General features: G+C 41.2%; 1 protein-coding gene across 1 annotated transcript in view; it reads right to left on the bottom strand.

Annotated features, from left to right (window-relative positions):
• Positions 1 to 2,122: 2,122 nt before the first annotated feature.
• Positions 2,123 to 20,574, bottom strand: part of LOC111661732 (phosphatidylinositol-binding clathrin assembly protein) — a 78,227-nt gene continuing 59,775 nt past the window's right edge. Inside the window, exons 14-19 of the mRNA XM_023415389.2 lie at positions 17,928 to 18,071; positions 17,658 to 17,688; positions 17,100 to 17,232; positions 10,199 to 10,255; positions 9,546 to 9,662; positions 2,123 to 8,507 (exon numbers count right to left, since the gene is read on the bottom strand). Coding sequence (XP_023271157.1) covers positions 8,493 to 8,507; positions 9,546 to 9,662; positions 10,199 to 10,255; positions 17,100 to 17,232; positions 17,658 to 17,688; positions 17,928 to 18,071 — 497 coding nt within the window. The 3' untranslated portion in view covers positions 2,123 to 8,492. The remainder of the gene's footprint in view (positions 8,508 to 9,545; positions 9,663 to 10,198; positions 10,256 to 17,099; positions 17,233 to 17,657; positions 17,689 to 17,927; positions 18,072 to 20,574) is intronic.

The following is a 20,574-nucleotide window of genomic DNA, read 5'->3' as shown; positions in this document are numbered from 1 at the left end:
GGGGGGGGGGGTCTCTCTCTGTCTCTGGTTTGGGCCTTGCTGAATGAAAGATATAAATAGCAGCTCACCTCCCTCCCCTCTCTCTCCCCTGTCTAAATTTACAGCTGTCAAAGCTTATCTGAAGGTGGGGGATGACATTCCTCCTGGTGAGGGTCGGCTGTCACCGTCAGGCCCTGCTGTGGCCCGACGGCCGCCACAATGGGCCTGACAACTTGTGGATATCTGTCACTTCCTGCCACTGGATCCGCTGCAGACCGGACTCGTCATGGGAGCAGCGGCCGCAGTTCTTCCACCTGCTGAAGATGCTAAAAGACATTTTCAGGGCAGGGACACGTTTGTGCTCAAATTTACTGGATATTTTTAGAGGAAAAACCTGATGAGCAAAAGTAAAATGTAATTCACTGATTAGTGCCGGATGAATATAAGAACATTACATTAAACTATAAATAGTTACATATACTACTTGCAACAGACTTATTTCTCCTAAGAAATCACTGTAGCTTTTTAAAGTAGATAAGAGTAAAATTCAAAGATCTTAAATTGTATAATTTTACATATTCATTAGTACTTCAGGTCGATGTGGATGGATTAGTGAAAAGGTGGTTTACATCTTGGGTTTATGGAGTCCTGCACCAGAGTCTCATTCATCCTGAGCACAGAGAGACAAACTGCCGGCGACAACAGGTGGTACGACCATAAATTATTCACTAAAGACAAAACACTGCTGTTTGTCAGCCTCAGTTGGTTCTGACTGATGTATGTCTTACTAAGGACCACTTAGTCAAAAACAAAAAGGAAAACACTGAAATACGACCAAATACATCACCCCTGGCATCTGTGAGAGCCTCTTGATGTGATTGTGGAGCAAATATACACAAACACTTTCATTATTCAGAGCTCAGCAGGAGTCAGGAGGTGGGAACCTGCTTTTAAATCCCTCGCTGTGGGAGCGCTGAAGTCGTCCTAATAACACACAATAGCTGGGGGGGGTCCACACCACGCTGGTAGAAGTGTTTCAGGTCAACATGTCACAGGGGATAAACAGTACAAGTGTAAACAAAAACAAACAGCAAAACAGCAACTACGCACACACAAGATTAGTGGTAATTAAGTGTCTCCCATAGTTACAGGATCTCTGGGACATTTTCAAGGTGCCACTTATGTTAAGTTTGCATGTAAACTCTTGCCAGGTTGTTTATTTACTGACATTTTTATGGCATTCTGCTGATGTTAGCCTTAGAAACCATTGTTTCATTTTGCATTTAATTAAAAGTCTTCACAGAAAGATACCACTTTACAATAAGACTACCATTATAAAAGGATTTCTAAATGGTAAAAGGAGCCTCATTGACAAGTGTGAAACACATTCACCATTTATTAATGAGTTACTATGAGGCTCCTCTTACCAGTGAGAGATGGTAGTAACTCGTTAGTAAGAATAATGAGTGGTAAGCATTACTTTGATCTTGCTAAATAGTGATCCTGCATCAATGTACTGTGTTATAACTCATTTATAATTGTTTATTTATGATTTATAAAGTGTTAACCAAATGAATAACTTCATTATAAGCCATTTCTAAATCCTTTATAAGGGTAGTCTTATGTGGCACCTTATATTTTATTCTTTGGACACTAAAGTTTGATTGGATAACCACATATAAAAATATGTATAAAAATATATTAGTAACTCTGTGTCCTCCCTCAAACACTGCTCCATCATTGTGCCCTTGAGCAAGACATTTAACCTGGACACATTAGTACGTTGGTTGTATGAATGTAAAATGTTTTCAGGATAAACAAGGTTAAAAAGCGAAGCAGAAGTCGCCACCCGCACTGAAATGCAAGATGAACCCCTGCAAAAAATATTGGATTGGGTAAAACATGCGTTGAGATCTCACTAGAAAAGAGGCTGAATTAAGAAAACACATTCTCACGCCCTGCGGCGCCGCAATTAAAAGTCAGAAGATGCACTGTTTGACATTTCAAGGCCTTGAATTTTTATCATCTGAGACTTTAAAAAGTACATTTCAAGGGTTCGTAGACTTTCTTTGCAGTTTAAGCAGCGGGTTGCGACTGCAGCTCATTCAGCAGCTGTCAGGAAAACTCAAAAGACAGACACTAGTTTAGGAATGGAAAATGACTTTTTATTTCTTCCAAAAAAAGAGAGAGAGAGAGAAAACAAATCCCTAGAATAAACAAATATACTGCTGTAAAATAAAAGCCTGTGATTTTTGTCGACTGAAACATTTGTTTGCCTTTCCATGCTTGATACAATCCATATATTTCTGCTTTAAATAAATAGAAAAAATGTACAAAGAGATGGGGGGGGGGGGGGGGGGGGGGGACACAGAAGAGAGAGGAACAGATTAAAAGGTGTACTCTGCTCAAAAAACATTTGGCATCATTGAGAATTCATGGCTGATCCTGATGTATGGGGAGGTCTGCAGCCCTCGAAAATCTGCATCGTCTGTCTGTTTTAACCCGCCCCCGCTGAGTAGTAATCATACCTATATACTGCAGTATGAACGCTAATATCTTTCATGTTCAGAAAAATAAAGAGTAAATGAAAATAATGCAGTTGCGGATAATGAGAGTATGTATTTAAGCTCTGTGTTGTGAGTGTGAATGTGTGTGTTTCTCTATATACAGAATAGTGAGGCAGCAATCCGAGGTTTCTTACCAAAAAACACAGATGTAGAAAAAACAGAACGTGCACAAGAGATCTTTGATTCAACACACACCGGCTCACTGACAAAACGAGGAAATTTTTTATCTGTTTAACAGCCTCTCTCTTTGTTTCTTTCCATTTTCATTTTAGTGGGTGTCTAGACTCCTGGATTTCTCTTCTTACACTGCCGAGGCTGCGACGCACACAGCGACCCACAGATGGCGCCACAACAGTGCAGAATCCAAAAGGACTATATCTGCCTTTGAGGACATGTGCTGCGAGTAACAAATGTGACATCTTTGGGAGAAGTAACACAAACAAGTTTGGCGCTCCGTTTTGCTACAGTGGCTCGTTTATCGACAGTGACAAACATCTGTCAGATTCGGTCCAAACAAGTGATGAACCTTGCTGTCATGGACGGCAAATGACCGGTCAAGAAAGTCTGATCCATTTCGCCTTGTCGGGGGCGCCTGACAGACAATACGTTTTTAAAACAGGGACAACAAGAGGAGAGAATTTATCATCATCATCACCATCACCATCATTATCTCCATCACCATCACTGTCATATCATGCTTTTTTTTGGAAAAAGGACAACAAACATCCACAACGATGCAACCATGCTCTCACCGACCCCAGAAAGAAAAGAGGGATGGCTCGCCAGAGAAGAGTCTGCTCTGAACATTTGATACACTTGGCCTTAGCAGACAACAAAGTATTTAATATGACATCAAGATTTATCAGTGTATCCTTCTCCACCTGGACTCGTGCTACAACAATGCAGAGAGGTGGTAGCAGCTTTTGAAGTTGAGTGAAACTTTTCTAGCGGTAGCCACGAGGCTCGCCACAAGGCTCGCCCAGGTTAGAGGGCAACCCCAGAGAACAGTGGTTGTACTGGGAAACTCCCAGACAAAAAGAGAGTTTAAAATTCGAGGAAGGGAGTTGCCGAAAAAGAGCCTGCATGCTCGGCCAAAACCCTCCCCGGATAACAAAATTACCTACATGATAAAGCTGTAATAATTACTGGCAGTTACATCAACGCTAAGGAGACGAGCCAGTAACGTTTATGAGATCCGAAAAAACCACAGTAGTCTCCTCCTCTACGCCCTTTTTGAAACCACTCAAGACACAAAGAAAGAAAACCTCATCGCAACAGGCAGGACTGAATTTCCATGCAGAGAGAATCTACGAAACGGAACGAGACACGGGAAGAAAAGAAAAGCAAAGAAACTTGCCCACAGGAACACAAAATGTAGATTTAGCTTGCAAGAAAAACGCCTGAAAAAAGTAAGTCAGACCAGGTTAAACACTTGTCTTCATACCAAAGCCAACCAATTTTGTATTCTACAAACATCAGAAAATGATAAGAACTGTAGCTGGACCTGATATGAATTGTTTTTAAGATCCAGCGTGGTGATGACCTGATTCTGGCTCGGCGCCACCAAAGCGACGCCTCTTTCTGAAATGCCAGTTTATCACACCAGATTAGAGACAGCAAGACAGCTGTCGCAGGAAATAAAGAACCATGATTAGAACTAAATTTGGTGCCAAAGTGGAGGCATCCATTAAAAAAATAAAAAATAAATAAAATAAATTGTGCCAAACTTGGAACCTAAATACAAAGGTACTTTTATTTTAGACCCTGGAGAGGAGGATTTTGAGGATGGAGAAGCTCCAGAATCTATGTTTAGGATGCATGCAGTGTCAGAGGGAGTTCATGCTGACACCAGTTCAGTTTTAGGGCTCAAGAAAGCAACTTTCTGTTCACTGATATTTGGCTGGACACAAAAATCAAAAACGTTTCCCTGCTGAAGCTGGAATTGTGCTTCTCCGGGATCCACCGAAGCAAACGAGTGGCATCCGGACACGTTCGCATGCGTTTCTTTTACACTTGGTTCTGGGGGGTAGGACTTGTCACATTTAGCAAACCGTAAAAACAGATATAGTCTGGAAACAGAAATCAATTTCACCCCAGTGACCGAGTGTAAACAAAACCACGACATTCGTGAAACAGAATTTGGATTTATTATCAATGTAAAAAGGACGGGACGATGACAAGCTGGTGAATGAGAAATGTGTTTTCCTATACTCTGCTACAGAAACAACTCGTGGCAGTAGTATGCTGAAATGTACATCCAAACACTGAAGGAGAAAATAGAGCAAACTGCCTGACAGGATATTGACGTCCACTGCGACCTTCCGTTACCAATAACACATCTGTTTGCCAAGATGTTTACATGTATTTCCGCAGAAGCAGAATTCCAGTCTAACAGGGCTTAGAACTGAAGTTTTGTTCAGATATTTAAGGGATCTGTGGATTCTCTTGCGACATTTTTCCGACTAAATAAAAAGTACCCCTGAACATCAGCTAGTTTGTTTGGCAAATTGAGCATATTAACTTTCTAGCTGCTGCTGAAATCTGCTAGCATTTAGCTAAAGCTCATTTCCAAACATGGTTGGACTACATACTGTACTTAGTTCTAGAAAAGCACCGTATGTCTCTGCCACAGCCAACAAAGCCTCCATTTGTCACAAAAGACCTGGATATCCAAGCATCAGATTGGCTGTTGAGGTTCGTCAGTCCAATCAGAAACGGTTTGTACGCTGCTGACATCATAACGAGAGGCGAAGATGGCCGATTGCTGGCGAGACGGGGAAAAAAAGATGAGGACCTTACCTACCGGACACTGGAGTGATGCTGAGAGCGAGAAGGAAGAGCGCACTTAAAGCTAGAAAGAAGCGAACCACAAAGCCTGAGCCTCCGAAAGGTTTCATCTACAGCTAAAAGACAGAGACACCAAGAGAGATAATAGAGCTATAGTCAGAGCAGAGGTGAGGACAAGGTGGGAAACCTACTGCAGGAAGTCTTCTACAGGTTTCAAGGAGGATACTATGAAGAGAAGCTAAGCTAACACAAGACTGCGACAAGAAGTGTCTAAGAGCAATATCTATCCAACAGCGACAGTGATGGGTTAGCGCAGACAATCTAGACAGAAACTGGTTATTATTAATATTATCTTTTTTTTTTTTTTTTTTTTTTTTTTTTTACATATCTACACATACCAAACAGTGACAAAGCAGGCTAAAAAAGCATTCTAGAGATAGACCAAGTAGACAGAGTTGAGAGACTGAAGCAAGATTCTAGAGATTTCACAGCAGAGTGGATGATGAGTGCGATACGACTGGACTATTACTGATGGTTGTTGGGATGTAGACACTGGGCTGGGACCGGGGATGGGACTAATAAACAGTTTCAAGTTCATCGTTTGAAAGGCAGGAAAATAACTTTTAGTTACCTGCCAAAGTGGCTGGTTTAGACAAAAAGATTAGGCAAACTTGTTATTGTAAAACCCCAAACTATCTTTTACAAACTTCAAATCTCTTTCTCAACTTTTTTCCACGCCAGGAAAACTGGCAACAGCTCCACTACGGCAGGATAGTCACTTCAGTGCAAAATTTTTGCATGTGCATTTTGCAACAAAATTTGATTTTACAAAATCAAAACGAGCACGTCTTGTGTCAAACTCGCTGGCTCAAATTTGGCTTGAAATCTGACACAATTTGACCCTCAGAAATAGCCCTCAATGGAAAATGTACACATAAATGTGTAAGCATACACGTGAACGCACGGCACAAACACACCGACAGTCAGACTCACGGTGACGGAAGCTTTGGCTGAAGAATGGCCATGACATCTTACACAAGTCAAATTTGATCCCCCAAAACTTCCTGGAACCACAGAGCGAGGGTGATGCCAAAAGTTCAGTGTCGTTTGGCTCTTGGGGCAGATAGAGTCGCACTTACAAGACTCTCACTTTGATTCAGTGCAATTTAAAGTGAATTCAACTTGATTCAGTAACATGTAACTCACTCACTCAGTGCTGCCGTCATCAATCATTGGCACATAATGTGGATCTGCCAATAGGGTGTACCTAACGAAAAAAGCTCTTGAATGTTTGAATCTGCTTGGTGAGCTAATGAAGACAAGAAAACCAGATACACACAGGTCAAGGTGCTAACAGGGAGCTAACAGGCTAATGATGCTAATAAACGCTCTTTAGCATGATGCAAGTACAAATTTCTTCAATTTTACCCAAGTAATGGCCAAAAATGACAAGATAAGCGCGTGTCAAGTCCAACCTCGCTAAAGGCCTGGTTACACCATTGTTTAAAATTTTGGGGAACTTTTCAAAGCAAGTTCAACTTGCTATAAACTTTAACTCACAAATTTGTGCTGCTGACCAATAGCAACCTATCTTGACATTGCTGAACTTAGAGTCCAAAATGGAGGAAGCTAACGCTGCTTATTAGTCGCGTTGCACCATCCACTTTATAATATAAAATAATAATTACTTATCTTATATTAATGTTCCAGAAAGTCTTCTCTTAGAGCATAAACTGCTCCACAAAAGAGGAATGGCTCGGAGACCAAGATACATCTTTTGAATAAACTGGGTGAACTAATTGTCAGTTACAACACTAGCTAGCTTAGAGCTTTTTTTCTCATCTCTTTACTCTTTACTGAATGAAATGATGTAAAATCCCAAGGACAATATGCCAGGGGAAGGTAAACAACAGCACAGAAAAAAGAGAAAAAGTTCAGAGAGCTATGAGACTGACTAGTTCTTGTCTGGCTAATGTGTTAGCGGTTAGCTCACCAGCTAACAAGCGTTTCACACAGGCACATGGATAAATTTCGCTGTGCCGCTTTCTGGTGTGACCGGGCCTCAAGAAAAATATTTTTTAAAGAAAAGTTTTGGTTCACAAACAGTTCAGACAACTCTGTTGTTCCATGCTAGCATGTTGTCATCGCTAATCCCTGTCTCTCTGTGTGTATCTGTGGCTTTAGGAAAAGAAAAACAATGCAGTATGAGTAACAAAGACTTTAGCTTAAAACCCATAACAACAAACGCTCAACTACTATTAACAAATGGTTCAACAAATTGCTGTGCAAGCCCCGATAACATTCAGGAGAGGTTGCAGGAGAAAACAGATTGAAAAATACAAAGATATCCCAACAGAGTGGAAAATTACGGGGAACACACTGGAGAAGATTTGCCTCTAAATCTCTCGCTGATTGGACAGTTGTGGACTCAGACAGAGAACGAGGGAGGGGATGGAGAGGTCGGTCGTGAAGGTATTATCTGAAGCAACTGCTGTGCGCACACAAACACAAATACAAACACACACACCTCCACATTCACACTGAACAAACACTTGTCCTCTCCTAAGTGCTCCCAAGATGCCGTTGCAGGCGGACAGAAACCCAGAGAAGACAAAATAGCACCAGTATGAAATAAAGCTAATTCTGCAGCAGAGACTCTCATGACAGTCAGATATATACAGTCTGACTGTAAAACCAGAGGTAGGATTTCCTCAATCCCCTCTTATCTCCTCCATCTTTCTTTACATCTTTCTCTCTCATCCATGTTCCCTCTCCTGAATCATCACTCCATCGATGGGATTTAAAACACAAATCAGGACAATATTACAGAAAGAAGCTGCACACGCACAAGCACACACACACACACACACAAATGCAAGGAGTTGTTTCAGACAAAGACCAGCCAGGACGACCACATCCCCCACCACATCCCTCCACCCCGCCATCCCTCCATCCCTCCATCCTCTGCTCGGTCATCTTCTCCTCTTTCCAACTTGTTTTTTGGTGTTGGTTGGTTATCTTGTCGTCTGTCTGTCTCTTAGTCATTTCAGCTCGATCAAATCATTCCTCCGTCCATCCGATCATTCCTCTTGTGTGTTTTCTTCTGCTGTTTGTTTGTTTGTTTGTCGCTTTTGGCACTCTGCTTCCCCCCTGACTGGATTACATAAACTGCATCTGAAACAAGACAAGGGGTGAAAAAAAAAAATCTGAGAATTTGTCTCACTTAAAACCACTTTGCTGCTTTAACTGGTTGCCAGCAAATGATTTCACAACAGGAATTTCCCATTTAATAAAACAAGACAGTGATGTATGTTACACCGGAGGTTTGGGACCCCAACAAAGGGATACCAACATAAATCTGAGAGGTCACGGGAAGATCAACGGGATAGGAAATAAAAAAAAAAAGTTCATGCGCCACAGACATTCTTCTAATTTTACTTTTCTCTCCCTCTTAAAATTTAAATACAATCATATTAAATGTATTTCAATTTTACCAATTGCTGATTATCTAACAGAAGTAGATGATGCTAAATTTTAATAATGCTAATTTAATGATGCTAACTTGACAACATGACAGTGGTAAATGACAAAACGCACTGTACCAGCAGCACAAGCAGAGAGGAACAAACATCTGTCAGTTTAACATTAATCTGAAGTTTACTTAAGTTTAGTAAACAGCTAACATTAGCCAATATGAGCTCAAGGTCATACAAGACCATTTAAGGCTGTTGGCGGCTAAACCCATGAGTGTACTGGGGTCACAGTGAAAAAGACAAGAAATGAACATATATCTGATTATTTCTCACAAACGTAATTAACATGACGTACTGGGCGCAACTAATAATGCTGCAATTGTTGTGAAATGCAGTAACTTGTCATAAATGTGAGGAAAAACCCAAATAAATTAAATTATGTCTAAATTCCTAGTAAAGCGATTTATTGCCATTGGCCACTGTGATGTTATTAGGGCTGTAACTATTTTAACTGATGTTGTAATATCACTGAGTAACTGTGGTAAGAACACGAACAAACAGTGGAATCATTTAAGACTTCATAATTTTATCTGTCTGTTTTCCGCTCATTTGCTCTGTGTATTTATCCTGTGTTTATTTGCTCGGTGTATTTATCCTGTGTTTCTGGGCCAGTGCTGCTGAACAAACACAGGGACAGATGGATTAGGTTAAAGTAAGTGCATGTGCTTTGTGTCATCACCTGGGCTCCGGGCATGGGTGCGAAGGGGTTGGTGGGTCTGAGAACAGGCTGGTTGTACATCATTGGCTGAGGAGCCATCACTGGTACCCCGCCCATCTGACCCATCTGGGGAGGGACCTGCAGAGAGAGAAAGATATAGAGAAGAGGAGGCGGAGGAGGAGGAGGAGGAGGAGGAGGAGGAGGAGGAGGAGGGGGTTGGGATGGAGAAAGATGGACAGAAAACAAAACAAGAACGAAAAACAGCGAGACAGCAAGAGAAAAAATAAAGTGAGGAACCAGTGATGCACAAATAGCAAAAGGGCATGAAAGGCAGAAACAAATGGAAACAGGAGAAGAAAGAAAGACAGAGGGAAGACAAAGAAAACAGTCAGGTTAACGTAGCTACTGGTGAACCTCTGTACTGTATATATTTTCCATTAGAGGTAAAATCATTAGTTGAGAATTTCATTAGTCAATTAACAAAGATTTACAAGATAATTACCTATTTTTTTTTTTTTTTTTTTTTGCTTTTAAAAAAGAATATCTTTGTGTTTTGGACAAAACAGGAAGCTTGAATACGAGGGATATAGGAATGTATAGGAAAGTAGTTGCAGCCCTGTACTGCACGTATGTGACGGTTCGTACATGAAGAGTGGTTTTCAGTGCACACTCACCATTCCATACACAGGCACTTGCGGTGTGGTCATGGGGAAAGCCATGGGAGCTGGAGCCTGGAAGAAAAGCAAGAAGACAAAAAATAAAAAATAAAGAAACACAAATCTAGCACCTTTAGCTCTGACAGACATTTCATCTGTCCCGGTTAGAATTGTCTCACTGAACACAATAAATAAAAAAACACACACCGTCTACTGTATGCGACTACGTTTAATGCTGCTAAAGTGTGCGTGCATCAGGAGCACAACAACGCAGCATGCAGCAGAGGTACTTAGCAGAATCCCACTGGGAGCAATCATTACCACCGCTTTAAAAGGGGGTGGCTCAATAGGACAGCGTTTAGCCCTGCCCTCCTTACTTCACAAATCAAATCCACTAAGGCTGAATGGGCCTCAAATTCGACGTGACGGGCAATTTGTAGCCGTCGTTTACAACCCACGCACATCTGCATCAAAGCCGCCGATTTCTGCCCGACCAAATTGGTAATTTATGGGAGTGAGTGTCCGCGGGAGCATTACAGTATCAGGAGCAGCGAATGTCCTGGAGGAGAACCAGTTTTTAAGATGAGAAGTGAAGATACAGTGCAGCACAACAGTGTAGTATCCATAACTCATACAACAGTATTAATATTAACAGATGTAAGATGAGGTATCTGTCGCCTCCGGTAATTTCGTGGAGGCAGGCGCTCCTACAACTTCTCTCAAACCAAACTAATAAGGATCTGCGTTTTTCAGTTGGGAATACCTGCAAGCACCTGCACACGATCCAAGATTCTCCTCCTATCACATATAAAAGTTCAGTGTTTGCTGCAGTCAGAAGTTGAGGCTGCTTTGCTCTGCTGGCTCGCCCTGAAGTCGCAAGCTTCCCACTGTTTTCAAAAAGCCATTAAAAACAGCTTGCGGAAACACGCTGCTGCCTTCACAAACCTAATCCATCACCGTAAATGAGACAACTGTGGCAGTTTTCTTAACATGACTTTATAACGCCTAAATCACTGCAGCCGTGTAGCGCGTATTACTAACTACTTCCCCTCTGCCAGAGTTGGCTGTGTTTAGCTGGAACAAAGAAATTAAAAAAAAGAGTGAAAAAAAGGACAATATTTCCACAGCACAGTAATTAGCTGTGTGGTGAAATCATACATTACCTTTGCAGTCTTAGGTAAAATGATGGATTACATTAATCAAGGCGATGAAATGAGCCTCATGAAATTTAAGCTTTCATGGGCAAAAATACAACTGCACTAGCATCATCCTGTAATTGCTACTTATGCAACGACACCTTAATCAATGCTTTAAACAAACAGCAAGTTACGCTGGTTGATCTATAAAAAGAGATTAGTCTCACAGTATTTTACAAATTGCTGCATTTCTCTTTATTTAAACATAACTGCTTTTACTTTTACTAGAAACTCAATTTCTTCCCTTGACAGTCAAACTCGTGTCATGTTCGGTTTGTCACTGAAAGTATAAACTAGAAACTTAATGTTTTATGCTTTTAAGCACGACAGTGTTACTGCAGCTGATTGTGTTGTAGATGGTTGAAGTATCTACGGTTTTGGAATAAATGAATAAAACCAAAAGCTTGAACAGAGAAATTCAAACTGAGGTGGCGAAGAGCTACAACTTCTACTTTCAAGACTATTTTCTTTAACCTCTGTTTGTATGTGCCATCATAAAAATTAAAAATTCAAAGATCAATTTATGCATTAGCACTTCCTGTTTACCACTGGATTACTTTGATACTGAAGAAAAACAGGAAGTAGCATCATTGGGAAAGTGTAACTTACTGAATCATTAAAAATATGTGAATAATGTCTGTGTTAAGATTCTCCTGCTTAAATTGTTGATATTTTCTTATTGCTCCTGGCATAATCTGGATGAAATGAACTGTGCGTTGATGAGAAATATTTCGTTTGACATCATTTTAGACAACGATATATAGATATTTAACCATAAACACTGTTTACCTCATCTCATCCAGATGATTTCATTAAGAAAACAGCATTTTCTGTTAAGACTTTTGAAAATTGAGCCAAAGCAAATGTAAAATGCTTTAATATCTGAGCTTCAAAAGGTTCTTTAAAAGGCGAAGACAAGAAGTGGAAGCGATTCTCTGCCAAAAGATTGGCAGAAAAAACCCCCCCAAAAACAGGTTTCTTGTGGAGCCAGTGTACTGATCTCAGGAGGTAATCAATGTGATGGATCAGGCATCTGTTTTTAATTCTGGCCTTCAGGGAGCAGGCTGTGAAAGCTGATCATAACCATTGATCAGTCCGATCTCTTGCGGCGGCAGAGAGGTAAGAAAGAGTCCCAGTTTAGACATAAGACCTGAATCTATCCGTCACATATGTTTACCGGTCATTTGGTGACGCACTGGCGGTTTAAAGGTTTTACTGTTGAAAAATCCTGATTAAATATCTAACCGACTTTACTGTCATCTGCACCTGAACCACTCTGCTTCACTTAACAAACCACATGTCTCTGCGTCTGCCCGCCTGTGTACAATGACAGCGGGAAATCATTTTATTTTGTTCTTCTTTACGAATGACAAGATGATGTGCTGAGAGGAAAACAGAGCAGGTGAGATGGAGTTTATGCGCCGCTTCACCTTCTCTGTCAGCGTTTTTGTCCATCTGTCTTTCAGCCGAGCCGTCAACCTAATGCATCATGTTTTAACATTTATCTGTTTGTCTGTATCCGTCTTTTCATGCTCAGCCTCTCCTGCTGTTTTTTCTCTCTAGCGTGTTTCCCTGTCTGCCGGTCTATCTATGTATCCTTTTTTCATAATCTGTCTGTTCTCCCCTAGATCTTTAACCCCAGAGTTTTAGCGATTCAAAGCTGAACTTTTCCCATTCCCTTTGCCACCTCCTTCTAAAGGGCGACAATCTTTTTTTTTTCTCTGGGCCTTTTCTGCAAAAAGACAGACATCTGACCTCAGATAACCTGCACGGTTAAATGAAGGTTAAATAAGTGAAATGCTTCGCTGGATTTCTGGCATTTGAAGTATCAAGCGAGCAGAAACCGTTGCAGCCTTGCCCTGCTGCCGAGAATCTCAGGCGTAGCTTGTTGCTTATCATGCGTGATGCGTGACAGCCTATTTATTCTCCACTACCTGTGATGTCTTATACGTTACTGCCACATACCGCTATGACTTATTTATTGTGTTGAGGCTTACAGAGGTTATGTTTGCCATTTTTGACAGGCATGTCCATTTACAAGTCAGAGATAATAGATTTTCTTTCTTTCTCAGGGACAATAATAACAACTTCTATTAATATTTTCTGTCTGTAAGCAAAAGAAAAAGAAAAGAAGAAGCTTAAATTAGTCAAAGCGGATGCATTTTTCTGTTTTCTGAAGGCAGGATTCAGTTCACTGCTGACCACACAATGTAGAGACTTTTGTCTTTCAGCATGTTGGAGGACAAAGACATTATTTACGTCACGTTTTTGCATTGTGCTTCTGAATTAATCCCCATAGGCAATTTCTGTGTTTTTGCGTTGTCCTTGTCAGTGAGAGTCAAAGATGAAGTAATACAGCCAATATCATGTCTCTGGAATTAGACGGGAGCTGAGCCTTAGTTTCACAAGTCTTTGGGTTTTTTTTTGGACACAGTCTGTGAACAATGACGGAAGATCTTCTTAACCTGTTAAGTCTGTCGGCACATGGTGTTGGGTTAAAGGATAGGGCTGCTGAGGTTCTGTATTTTTTCTGTCAACAAATCCCGTAAGAAACCGTGCATATACTAATACGAAGCTGTACAGCAGCGAGGAATAAGTTCTATCAGGTTATAGCTACAATATTTGGAATCAATATTGTTGGATAATTTCATTTAGGGCTGGATATTTCAATTCAATATTTCATGATTCAGTTACATCAGATAAACACCATTTATGTGTAAGGCGCTTTTTAATATTCATCCTGGGAATTTAACTTTCACCTGCATTCAATAACCAATTAACACTGTTGACAAGTGCACGTCATAGGCTAAAATGCAAACACATTTCCTGGTTATAAATCTGTGGACCAAGACTTTATTACTTGGCAAATACAAAAAAACTAAAACACGATTTATCTTCATTTTTAGGCCATAACAACTGAGAAAGAAAAAAAAAAAACTTGCAGCATTTAAAAGGGCGTCATCACCGGGAAAAATAATGATAATAATAAAAAAATAAATGCTCTCCCACACAACTACACGTGGACGGTCTGCAGCAGATGCTTCAACTAACAACAGCACATCCACTTTATTGATGAGTTTGAGCACAGGCAGGACAGAAACTGAACGTCTGTTCACTAATTCATCTGCACTGTTTGTGTTGACATCAGCCTGATATCTGCAGACAGCTGCTAGCTAGTGTTAGCTTCCCGGCAGCAACAAACTGAATCTCGTAGCCAGAGATAATACCTCTTCAACAAACACAAACCGAGAGCTCAGATCAGCACTTCTGCACTTGTATGCTTTATCTCTAGATTTGCCTTCAGGTCCACACAGACTGTAACTGTTCACATCACAGTTTATGGCTGTTCATGACTCAAGGTGGCTCACATAACCAGCTCCTGGTATCAGTCAATTTGCTTAGTGCTTACATAACCAGCACAGAACATTAGCCTTTAGCACAGAGGTGAAAGGGTTATTTGTGGAACGTGGGCATGAACTGAATCAACTTTTTGTCAAACAAGTTGTCTTCAAGGAAAAAGAGAGGGTGGCAGAGAAAGAGATGAAGAGGAAGACGGCAAAGAAAGAAGGGAGGGAGGTTGGAAGCACATAAGAGAAGTTACAGGGCAGCTTGTTAAGACTTTTCTTACTAAACAGGGATAAGTACTTACATAACTAGTATAGAACATTCCATTCTGCATCAGGACGCAACAGGGAAAAAAGACAAAAGACAGAGAAAGAACAAGAGACAAAGAGGCAGAGAGAAAGAGGAGAGCGAAGAGTGAAGGTGACAAAGTGAGAGTGAAGGAGAGAATCAAAGAAAATGAGGTGGAGATGATGAAAGAGGGAGGGAAAAAGAGAAAGATAGGAAACAGGGTTGGAGTCAAAAAAAAGGAAAAAGGAAGGAATTTAAGAGTGAGGAAGAATATGTGAAAAAAGAAAGGGAGAAAGCGTGAACGACAACATAGGCAAAAAAAAAAGGGAGATCGACACAAAGGAAATAAAATGAAGGGAAAAATAAACGAGGGGTCATAATTCGGACGTGCAGATGTCAAAGGCAGTGCAGCGAAAACAGGACGAGCAGATGACAACGCAAAACAGAGTCGCGATAAAGCCGAACACGAGAGAAGAAGGGAAGGAAGACGAGTGGATGACGGTGCAAAACAGATGGGAGAAATGCATGAGGTGGACGAGCAGGACAGGAAGGAGAGATTAGAGGGGATGACAGCAGGGTTGAAGGGGTGGCGAGGGAAGAAAGAAAGAAAGAAAGAAAGAAAGAAAGAGAAAGAAAGAAAGAAAGAAAGGAAGGATCAACAGGAGAGAGAGGAAGATGATAGATATTGGGGAGAGGGAGAAAGAGAGGAAGTGGAGGGTTAGTGACAGTTTGTCCTCGTCAGCCAGAAATTGCAGTCCAGAGATCAGGAGGACAATCAGGAGCTGCCAAGATCAGCACACACACACGCAAACACACACAAGCGCACGCGCACACACACACACACACACACACACACACACAAACACGCAAACACACACAAGCGCGCGCACACACACAAGCGCGCGCACACTCACACACACACACACACACACACACAGAAACACACACTTACACTCACACAAGGCATGCACAGGCGGTTATATTCTGTACAGTGCACTCACACAGACTTCCATCTATTCACAGGACACAACAAACATTCACATGCACACAGACAGGCAACAATTTTAAATAAACTATTTACACACACAATGAACAAAGTTTGTTTTTCTTTCTTTTCTTTTTTTTAGGAAGGTGTCTGCAAGTTTTATTTGGATAAATGTAATAATTCTTCTTTTTCACAACATCGTTTCTGTGGTCTGAGAATGACATGTTCACTCCCAGTGGTCAGGTGACCAGGCCGATTATAAAGTAGCAGTGCAGCCACGTTATCTTAACCACTTCATTTGGAAGTAAAAACCAACTGTGAACTCAGCTGAAATGTTGGTAATAATTCCTCACTGCGCAGGTGTACTTACAACTGTGGTAAGTTAACAGTAGATCAAAGATGCCAAGCTGCTATTTGTGTAAGTTTTGCTATTGCTTCATAGCTAACGTTAGCATTAACAGCTGTTTACTTATCCAGTCTGGAAGAAATGTTGCTAGCTCAGCATCAAATTTACTTTTACTCACCAACAGCTGTCTCCAGCAGCGAAAAAGCAACACCTTAACTTTTGTCTCTATCACGTCTTTTCTCCTACTGAAGTTAGCATGCTAACCAGCTAGCCCCGGCCCATCTTGCCATTTTCCCAATAGCGACTCACTAAAGCCTCCAATCTGCCCTGAACACGTAACGCTGCTCAGAGGGCGAATATAACCTGTAAACACAACGCCAGCGGCAATCTCCCCCCACCAGCTCCCGGCAGGAAACCAGCATCGGTGGCAGAGAAACTTACAAATAGCCCCTTTAAAACAGGCAGCACTGTTATGATTTTATCATTTGCCTTTGTTTTTGCTTCCAAATGCATCTGGCTTTGTTTCCAACCTGTCTGACTAATCGTGTTTTGTTCTTGTTAAAAATGCTGCCGCAGTAACGATAGAAATGTTGGCCGAAAGTTTATAATAAGAAGTTTTAATAAACTTAAAAATCCAAGACTTACTTACAGACACCATCAAGGATCCTTTTAAGTACATTGTCAAATTGTAGAATTCACTGCACCACATGGGTATTATGTGTGTGTCTGCACGTCCAGTGTTTGTTTCTGTCTCCTTACCACGTGTTGTACAGGCATGGGCTGTGGGGCCACGGGCGCGGGGCTCCACTGCGTGGTCGACATGGTCTTATTCTGCCAGTTCTGGCCCCCCGTCAGCTTCTTCTCTCCAGGCTGGTTCCACTGCATCTCTGGCCTGGGAGAGGGATGAGTGGAGCAGCAAAAACACCAACACACTGTCAGGGTTGTGTTTTTTTTTTTGTTTTCCCTACATTTTCACCTGCTCAACCTGAGGCAACTTTCTCAAACAACACCAAAATCATGTGTTGGAAGCTTGCTCTATTTCTTTTTTTATCCCCCCCCCCCATGAAGTGCATCATGAATTTTAAAGAATAACGATATTGCTGCAGAAACATTGCCTTTAACGGTTTACAGAAGCACTTTGTCACAGACTTCAGCACATAAAACCAATTAAACACTTTACAGACTGTAGGTAGGATTTCTGGCAACAGTAGAGAGGTAAAACAGGAAGGCGTTTTTGCTGTGCCACTGCATAAAGCCTCTAGCCTGGACTACAAGCACACAACTTAGAGAGGTATCATCACAACTCCAGACACTCACTTCTTGGCTGGGGTCCCACCGAACTGCAGATCTAAGGAGGGACAGAAACAGATAAAGTGAGTGATCACAGTTTAAAGAGAAGGTATTTGCTCTCTGATTCGATCATATTTTAACTAGTTTGTAATATTCAAATGTTTTCAAGTCGAAAGTCTTCATAAAAAAAAGGATGAATAAAAATAAATGTTTTACCAGAAGGCAAAATACTACTTTACAGACACTGCAACGCTAGAGCAGAGACTGCTACGCGAGCACATGGATCTTGACACTCACTGCCCACGAGGTTGGCCAGAGAGGAGTCGAGGTCGTTGGCTAGCAGCTTTCCTCCAGGATGGATGGCCATTTGAGGAGGAGGAGGAGGAGGTGCGGTGTGTGTGGGAACTGTAGGCTTCAACAGGTCTCCTAGAGCATCAAAACCTGGTGGAGAAATGAACTTGTACATGTAAATAAGCTGGAAAAAAAAAAAAAAGAAAGCTTGTTTTTTGATAAGAAGTGGAAGAAGAAGAAGAAATAAACACACAGGCGTTAGTATATCATACAGAGACATGGATTAGAGGAAAGCGAACGCAAGCATATCAGATTAAATGTGCAATTAAGAGTATATTGGACAAAAACATGTAAATTATTGGAAAGGGAAAATGGCATTGAACAACAGAAATCAAATCAAAGCTAAGAACTGTAACTAGACACGCTGGTCTGTCTTCCACGTGTCAAAGTAGCGTACGTGTAGCTGTAGTAGAGGAGATACTCTGTATTCAAAGGAGTTTGGAGGGTGGTGTCTATTTAAAAAACAATAGTAAAAGTATAAGAACTGATTTGCACAATACTTTTGTCAGCTTTTGTGTAAAGCTGTTAACATTAGCTAACTTGCTTGCCACGGTGATAACCAAGCGATACTTCCCCGGGCAACGAGTTTTCATCAGCTACAGGTTACAGGTTACATCAAAGAAGCCACACAGTCACAGTAACACATCCAGTGTTTAGCATTTTCCCAGGCGAGCCATGGATGCTGCTATATCAGCATTTAGGCTAATGTTTGCAGCTATGTCCTTCTCTTTGTTGGATATGGGGAAGTTTATACTCCCAGCTATCCTAGCTAATGTCACCCAAGAGTCTGCTATGTTTGTCAAAAACACTAGTTATTCCTAATCTTCAAATCTTATTCTTTTGTTACCGAACTAAAGGCTTTTTAACTAACAACTAACTCCTGAAGCTAACAAGGCTAACTAATGAGAAGCCTGCTGTCTGAAAACCAAGACCCAATACTTCAAAATTTACGAAAACTTTAGCGTGGTGAAATCTGCAGCTGTTATAACTGTAAACTAAAAACAACTGAACTATTATTTATAAAGCTGCAAAAATCGGAAAAACAGTGAGAGGAAACTCGCGCTTGAGCTCAAAAAAGTTAGAGAACAGAAGAGCCTGGATCTATGAGCAGACATTTAATCTAATGAGAGCCGACACAACTTTCAGCCTGATTTTTTTACCAACTTTTAAAAATGTCCACTTGCGGTTCAACTCGTTTTAATGAAGCGAAGCCGGACGGTTTTGATCTGAGAATATTGCTGAGCTGTACCCTCCTTAATATGAACCCAAAATCTCACTGCTTTCCTCGCTGTTAATTGAATTCTTACTGACCTATTTTTAGCATTTACCTACAAGGACAGAGATTCCTGTTTAAAGCAGATACAATCTACTCAGACTTTACTGTGATACAGGAGCCTTACTCTATCAGCAGCGGGCCTATAATCCCTGACTCAGTAGCTTGCAGCAGTTGTTTCTAGTGATTGATTTATCTGCTCGTTGCTGTCATGTAAACACTCCGACTCCGAACAGTGATTAGTTTTGAACATGTATGTGTGCGTGTCTGTGCGAGAGTGTGATCGTGTTTGTCCATGGCCGGTGGGTGCAAATGACGGAGTAATTTCCTGCGTTCGTGTTGGTGTGTACGTATGTGTGTGTGTGTGTGTGTAAGTGCCTGTGTTAACAACTTCCCATGTCAGCACTCATTCAGCTAATGGCTTAGTATTACTCTGCTGGCAGAAACCCGGAGGTGTGCGTGTGTGTGTATGGGTTTATATGTGTGTGTGTGCTCGGTGGAGTGAGTGGTAAACATGGCTGAAATAAAAAGGAGGAAAGAAAGTTGAAATTGAAAACCTTGTGATGAGCTGTTAATTTTAATGTAATTTTATGCATGGGTGGGATTTCAACTCCTTTTCCTTGCATTATTGTTTCCTCTCAACATCAGTCATCAATTAGGAAATTTAAAAAAAAAAAAGATACCTGGAGACAGGAAGTAGAAACAAAGTTCAGACAGGAGCAAGGCAACAACACAAAGCTGGACAGAATCAACACAAGAACGAGCAAGATGTAAATGCAAGACAACCACTGTACATGTACAGGATATGGGAGGAGAAAAAAAAAGAAAAAGAGGCAACTGTTGGTGGAAAAAAAGAGGGAGGAATAATATTTAGTTAGGAAGCGGTGTGTAGGTCTGACAGTGGTGCTGACACAAGAGATTCAGAAAACACTTTTCCTGCTAGCTTAGCAGATGAGAGAAACGAGAGAGAGAGGGAGCGGAGGGGGAAGCACACAGAGACAGAAAGACGTAGAAAAGACAGGAGGAAGAAAGTTAGAGACAGAAAGCAAAAAGGGTAATGAAGAAAGCAGGAGAGAGAGCAAGGGGGAGATGAGGAAAGGAGTAGTTTTGCCCACTATCTTTTTAATTCTCTTGAGGCTAATTTCTCTCCCACTGTCGGCATTTCCATTATTGTTGTCACTGTGATAAAACACTTTGGCAATGTGGGTGATTTTTTGTTTCTTAAACCACCGTGTCAGTAAAGCCCAGTGAATTAAATTGAAGCAAGGGAGCAATAGAAGAGAAGCAGAGATAAGAGGCGAGGGGGGGGGGGGGGGGGGC

The sequence above is a fragment of the Seriola lalandi genome, unplaced genomic scaffold (assembly GCF_002814215.2).
Source record: "Seriola lalandi dorsalis isolate HSWRI2012SDOR001 ecotype SW California unplaced genomic scaffold, Sedor1 jcf7180002054549, whole genome shotgun sequence".
Taxonomy (NCBI): domain Eukaryota; kingdom Metazoa; phylum Chordata; class Actinopteri; order Carangiformes; family Carangidae; genus Seriola; species Seriola lalandi.
Note: the sequence above shows the minus strand (reverse complement) of the source record. Positions and strands in the feature narration are given on the sequence as shown.